The following is a 7,016-nucleotide window of genomic DNA, read 5'->3' as shown; positions in this document are numbered from 1 at the left end:
TTACGCAAACCATCTCCAAAGGGTGACCACGGTAAATTCAACGGTTTAAAGTTTGATTAAAATGTTTCTCAAACTCGTTCAAGTTACTTGAATGAATAATAAATAAATAAGGGATCTCTTCTATCTTCTTCGTGTATGCATGTCTTTTCTATTATTTTATTAATATACAAGTCATCCTTTGTTGAAATTATCATTATCCCAGCTACAACATTTATTAGAACGCGCGGTTGGGAGATATCAAAACTAATTGGGGATATGAATTACTTCCCCCAACCAAAGGTGTCTGCTAACAGGCGTTTTTTGGGGCGAAAATACTAAAACACCCTTTGATTAATTAAAAAACATTATGAAAAGACTGATATACCCTTTCCCATAAAACTTAAAATCCGAAAATCAGATACATATCCCCCATTTCTCTATCAGTTCCGGCATACTCGGTTAGGGTTAGGGTTCCGATTTTTTTTTCTTCATCTTCTTCATCGTTCTTCATCCGTTCTTCATCGATGATTAATCGTTAATTCAAAAATTTCTTCGTCGATTAACCTACCTACCCGAATCAATAAGAATGCCTCCACAAAAGAAATCAGATGCCCAATCGAAATCAAAATCGATTGCTCAACAAAAACAAGAAAAAAGGATTGCTTTGATTGCTCAAGAGCAAGAAAACTCGGACAATCAACCTCTCGTAAATATGGCTTATGTGAGAAGGTAAGTGATTTAGAACTGTTTAATTAGTGTTTCAATCGATTTGTAGCTATGGGTTCAGGTCAAAATCGCAAACCCTAACTGAAACAGTTGAGTTTCAGTAGCTTCCGACATTCAATTTAGTATGAATACCACATCGAAACAGTGTAATGACATTCGATTTAGGATGAAGATGACACCGGCACTGCGTTACGACATAAGATTTAGGTTGAAGACCACACCGGAAATTAGTTGCGGCATTCGATTTAGGATGAAGACCACACCGGAACCCTGTACCGGCGTTCAATTTAGTTTGAATACCATGCCGGTATTGAGCTTCTAATAAACAGAGAACCTTTGGGTTTTCTGAAGGGTACCGGCATAGGTTTTAGGTTAGATTACATGTCGGTACCGTGTTACGGCATATGTTTCAATTTTACGTATGTGCCGACAATGGTGTTTTGGTATCCAGGAACTTCCTAAAGATTACCGGCATCCTCGTCAATTATTTGTCAATGCCGGTATTAGGTCCCGGCATGTAATGGTTTAAAATTACTATGCCGTGTTTTGGTCACGGCATGGTCCAAACTTTGTTTTCGTATGCCGGTAGTGATGATTCTATGCCTTTTTGTAGTGTATCTATGCCGGTATTAGAAATGAAAGTTAGTTGTCTTATATTTATTTCGTGCTTCTTTTGAAATAGGGCTAAAGCAAAGGAATCTAACAAACGAAAAACTAAAGATGATTAAGAAAAGAAGGAAGGACGGTCTTGGAACTCCTCAATCTCTGCCTCCTATATGGAAAGAAAAAGGTCGCAACAAGCGTTTGGGGGCATCTACAAGAGGTGAAGTTTGGGAGAGTGTCCGTGACCGTAGTAAACTCGCAATCCATGAACCTACCGGAGCAGTTGAGGAGGAATATGAGCAAGATGAAGAGGAAAGTGAGAAGGAAGATAATGAGATTGATCCAAGTCAATTAGAAACCCAAAGCCAAGTAGTAGTGGAACAAGTTGGTCCAAGTCAACAACTGACACAATGCAAGGGCACATGCAAAGTAAAAGTTAAAGGTTCACACCTTCCTCATATTGATGACATGATACCTGACCTTGATCGTGGTGAAATTTGGGGTGCAACTTCTTATTATCCGGGGCATCTATTTGGATACAAGGACTCTTGGGCTCGTACTATCTATCAAACCTATGTAAGAATTCTATCTCGTGCATATGTATTGTTTTGTATTTATATAAAACCTTTTAATCGTATTATCTCATAATTGTAGGATCATAAGAAGGTTGTGCGTGTTTGCCGAAACCAAGCCACGTCTCATTGGTATTTGTCTAAGGAATGTGAAGAGGTCCAAACATTAGTAAAGGATTCTGGTCTATATCCTTTGGTTGAAAATTATGTGAAGCCAGGTATTATGACAGTCAATTGCTTCGTCGAAAGGTATCATGGTGAAACAGATGCCATGCACTTCCCGTTTGGATAGATGACCTTGATCCCTGATGATGCTCAGAACATTCTAGGCTTGAGTGTTACCGGCAAATCAATTGCAGAAGGAGATCATTGTCCGGAGCTAGAATGGTCGAAGTTGCACGCTCTTACTAACAAGCTGTTTGGTTGGGACTACAAAACTTCTGTGGAAAGCTTCTATGTATCTAAGACTAGTAGGACAAAGACCATCAAGCTGACGTTACTTAAGAAGAAGTTTGAAGACACGGCACAGAGAAAAGAAAAGGATGGATGGGACCCCGCACAGATTTATTATACAACCGCTGTGTACCTGTTATTCATCTTGGGCACTAGGGTGTTCCCTGACACTATTGGCAATAGGGTTAGTGCAAACTACCTTCATTACTTGGATCCGTTGGAAGAGGTCTTTAGCTATTCTTGGGGCACCGTGGTAATGACACATTTGATGACGAAGATGAGAATGGCCTCTAAGGAGGTTACAAACCAATTTGTCGGCAATTTCACTCTACTCCATGTAATTTTGTTTTTAAACTTATGTTCTTATTTATATTGTTCACATGTACCCTTATGATGAACTTAGAAACAAAATTTACTGATTTTTCTATGTATCATTTCACATTTGTATAGGTCTGGGCTTATGAACATTTCCCAACATTGTTCAAAGGCAAATCCTTCTTGAAGATTATACCCATTGATGACCCCGAGGAGCTTATAGCAAAGAGATACCAGTTCAACATCCATCCGAAGCTCGGTAACAATCGTCGACTGATAGATATGAGATTGGATCTGGACGCGATGACTACCAAAGATGTTGTGTTCGACCCTTACAGGGAGGCTAGAGAAAACCGCCAATATTTGAGGTTCTATAACGTTGAATTTTACAATGGGCCTTTGTTCCACCCAAAGGGATACGTTATGGCCGACCCTCGAAGTGTGATGCGGCAACTTGGATATAAGCAATTACCCCGCTTCATGACAGCCTCTATTGAAAGGTATCTGCTTGACCTTACTGAGCCTATGTCAAGTTCCACAAGGTTGAGGGTAGAGAATGATCCAATTCCAGAACCAACACATTGGAGGGATAGGGAACCACGTCGTTTGGTAGATGCTACTAATTGGGAGCTTGTGAACAACGGTGATGAATTTGATCCCGCCTACATTGATAATTACTTGGAATGGTCACATCCTTTTGTCGTGCGCCCGGACGACGTCGAAGTTCCACCCCAGAAAAACCCTCCCGTTCCAACTCCTACAGGGCACCACCTACGATGGCCCAACTTCATAAGACCGTTGGATTGCTAGTAAGTATTGTTATTTTCTTAGTCGTTTAATTTACACATAATTTTATATCAGCATATATATACTAATTATGTGTTGTATGTATGAAATTAGCGGTGTCGTCTTCGCAAGTTGAGGAAGTTGTTAGGTTGCAAGTACGAAGAAGGAGAGGTGCTATCCATTGAAGAAATGAAGGAAGTCGTGGAGAAGCTTGATAAAATTGAAAACCCAAGTGCAAGAGCTTTGTTTGGGGAAACGAGGAAGGCTCCCGTTGGCAAGAAGCAAAAGACCAAGTGATGAACTCTATAGTTGTGTTTCGTTATTTGGATGGTGGTTGTTATGTTTTGAACAATTTCTAACTTGTTTTTGGTTGAACTCTTTAGTTGTTTGGTTTACTTTTGGTTTATGATACCTTGATGAAGAACATTTAAGCACGATTCAGTTGTTTGGTTTATGTTGAACATGTTTAGATTTCTAGTAAAATGTTGTCTTTGTAAGTTTTCTTTACACGAGAAGCGCCGGCATTCATATGTTTAAGTTCCACAACACCGGTACTATTTCCGGCAATAAAAGAAATTTAAATTCTATGCTACTGTCTGTACCGGCATGGAAAATTTTCTCTAAATCTATGCCGGACACAGTGGATGAAAATGACCAAGTTTCTGTGTAGATTATGGGTAGTGTCGGCATTCAAAAGTTTAAGTTCCACAGCACCGGTTTTGTTTCCGGCAATAAAACTTGATGTAATTCTATGCCGTCAGTTGAAGGGGCACGAAATAGTTTCTCTTAAACTATGCCGGGCACAATCGAAGAAAATAACCAAGTTTCTGTGTACATTATGGGTAGTTCCGGCATTAACAGATTTATTGAATCGATGCCGGAATTCTGATTTTCTTACTCTTGCATAGTTTTGCAGAATTCCGGCATTGTAACTGTTAACTTACTATGCCGGTACTGTTAGGTTACGAATGCTCCATTTGTTTCTTTCCTGGATAATCTATTACATTAGATTTCAAGCTTGAAATTAAAACATACTAAAACATGGTAACGGAGAACTTTTGGTTTAAGATGATCTCCTATTTAGTAACCCATCCCTTTTCAACAATTGCGGAACCTTTGAGCCTTTCGTGAATATCTTCGAAGACATCGTCTGGAATCTCGGTGTCAAGGACCATCTTCATTGGTTCTTCTTCTCTTTCAACATATTCCTTTCCCTTCATATAACACCCATCACACCCATCGATAGGCTTGCATTGGCCCTTGTGGTTTTCTCTTGATTCTGCTAGTTCAACAGCTTTGTCAAACCATTGAAATTCATCGCACTTTGGGTGATTCAAACACCTTAGAAACATTTTTCCATTTTCAGCATCATCAGTTTTTGCAATCCAAAACCGGCGTGTCCCATCACATCTTCTACACTTTGAATAAATAAAAGGGCAGTCCCTAGCTATATGAGAAGGTGACTTGAAAATTTGACACCTGCAATGATGATTCTGTAAGAGAAGATTATATTAGTTATGTGTCATAGTACTGAAGATTTTCACTGTCCATGTATTGTTAGTAATGTTCAATCTACTTACTTTGCAAATAGAGATTGATGACGAATCTCCCATCGGTTGTGAAGCTTTAACTGTGTTAGATTGATCTATTTTTTGGTGTTTGCTTTCTTGAGAGAAGGATTTTTGTTATTTGGTGGGTGATTTGTGTAGATTTTTCCAAAGGAATGGGGGGGGGGGGGGGGGGAGTATTATATAGAAATGAATCTCCAACGGTCTTATTTTTCAAAAAACTATATTTTTTTTTAAATTCAAAATTACCGGCATGGTCGCAATTATATATGCAATGCCGGTATGACGTACCGGCGCTGAACCATGTTGTTCAACCATGCCGGTAATAGTTGCATATTTCTCTGTGAAGAAATTCACTTGTACCAGCATGAACATCTAACGGTAAACTATACCGGAAATGGGTGTCGGCATCCTATGTCACATTTACTTCAATGCCGGAGTTTGGGTGATTTAAAAAAAAAACTAGTCGTTGAGGTTTTTCTTTATATAAAGAGAGCTAATACTTGGACCCAAAAGCCCAAAACTCGTGTGTTCTTATATATCTCCTTGAGACTTTTAACTTAGAAACCCTAAACCCTAGAATAATAATCTATAAATAGCTTAGTATAGTACCTAATCCCAGATACAACGAATGACATCGTTCGACTCCGAGGAAGATTTAACAATCACCCAAGCATGGTACGACGAAACTCGTCCTTCAACTATAGATAACATCACGCGGGATTCCATGTGGTTGAAGATTTTTAATAAGTTTATTCACGATTACGGTAACCCGAAAGGAAGAACTGCTAAACAAATCGAGCAACGACACGACATCATCCTAAATGCGGTGGTCGAGTATCTAAAAATAAAACACCGGATCAAGCACGCTACCCGCAATAGATTGTCCCCTCAACAACTTGTAAGTATCTTTATGATTAATTCGACACAATCCACTCTTTTTCAATTTTTATGTAACAAACTAAGTTTTTGTGTAGCTTTTGTAGCATTAAGCCGTGAAAACACGTTACTTACAGGAAAAGGGAGAATCGTTCATGTTTGGTGCCAACGTGATCCACATTGTAAGCAAAGTCACAGAGTACCACCAGCTGGGTGAATCGGAGACGGATTCTTCCTAAGAATATTGATAGGTTTAGCGGTGTTTGGTTAGGTTTTTAGGGTAGCCAACACCCGAGCATGCAAACTATCAAACCCTTCCTCATCACCTACCAATTGTTCATAACAGCTATTCTTTTTCATAAGTTGTTCGGCCATCCTCTTTCTAGCGTATCGGCATGGTGTCATCCCTTTACTAACCGTCGTCTCAAAGATTCCTAATTGTCGGTCACGGCATGATAGCCACAATTTTCATCTCCATCGACATCATCTGTATATACAGTATACTCGCGAATAACCTCGGGAAGTTGCAGTACATAGGACTCTATTTTGGTATGGTAATGTCTATAAGTCTTACATGTTTGGGAATCCTTAAACATCTTCATATTACCAACTTTTAGCTTAAGTATATCCAATCCATCCTCTGCAATCTCTACATTTCCAACGTCTTCAGTATGTGATGGGAGTTCGTACTTCCTTGGCCTACCCCTTCGCCTTTTAAAAGAGACTACATCACCATCGTGTTGTTGATGACTAGGCATTGGTCGCTTACCTTTGCCGTCACTTATCTTTGGCGTGGCTTCAGAATTTTCAGCTTGATGTACTTGACTTGATGTAGGTTCCTTATTCGGCCTTTCAGTTTTGATATGCAAAGCCGCCCCTTCACCTATGGGTGTGACTTCAGAATGCTCCCCCTGTTCAATCATTGTTGGTACCTTACTGGGCCTACCCCTTTTCTTTGTAACCTCGACTCTATGCGTGGAATCCGCTTCCTCGGCTTGTTGTTCTTATTCCATCGATGCGGGTACCTTCGTCGGCCTACCCCTTTTCCTTGGAATCGGCACTTCATCGGCTTGTGGAGTGGATACAGAATTCCCTGTTTGTTGTTGACTTGATGCGGTTCCTCCTCGGCCTACCC

The 7,016-nt window shown here is 39.9% G+C and overlaps 1 protein-coding gene across 1 annotated transcript; it reads left to right on the top strand.

Moving 5' to 3' along the window:
- Nucleotides 1-795: 795 nt before the first annotated feature.
- LOC113351687 lies at nucleotides 796-3,722 on the top strand. Its single transcript, XM_026595630.1, has 6 exons — nucleotides 796-1,290; nucleotides 1,388-1,884; nucleotides 1,963-2,121; nucleotides 2,275-2,670; nucleotides 2,784-3,457; nucleotides 3,549-3,722. The coding sequence occupies exons 1-6, from the start codon at nucleotides 1,242-1,244 to the stop codon at nucleotides 3,568-3,570; spliced, it is 1,797 nt and encodes a 598-aa protein (XP_026451415.1). The 5' UTR covers nucleotides 796-1,241; the 3' UTR covers nucleotides 3,571-3,722.
- Nucleotides 3,723-7,016: the final 3,294 nt, after the last annotated feature.

The sequence above is a fragment of the Papaver somniferum genome, chromosome 1 (genome assembly GCF_003573695.1).
Source record: "Papaver somniferum cultivar HN1 chromosome 1, ASM357369v1, whole genome shotgun sequence".
In the NCBI taxonomy this organism is placed as follows: domain Eukaryota; kingdom Viridiplantae; phylum Streptophyta; class Magnoliopsida; order Ranunculales; family Papaveraceae; genus Papaver; species Papaver somniferum.
The sequence above is the reverse complement of the archived record's forward strand: the minus strand, read 5'-3'. Positions and strand labels throughout refer to the sequence as shown.

Bases quoted from the DNA above. Each gene is read 5' to 3' on its own strand.
- LOC113351687 (XM_026595630.1), top strand. From the start codon at position 1,242: ATGCCGTGTTTTGGTCACGGCATGGTCCAAACTTTGTTTTCGTATGCC. The intron at 2,122-2,274 runs GTCGAAAGGTAT...GAATGGTCGAAG, and splicing joins TTATGACAGTCAATTGCTTC to TTGCACGCTCTTACTAACAA. The intron at 2,671-2,783 runs GTAATTTTGTTT...ACATTTGTATAG, and splicing joins GCAATTTCACTCTACTCCAT to GTCTGGGCTTATGAACATTT.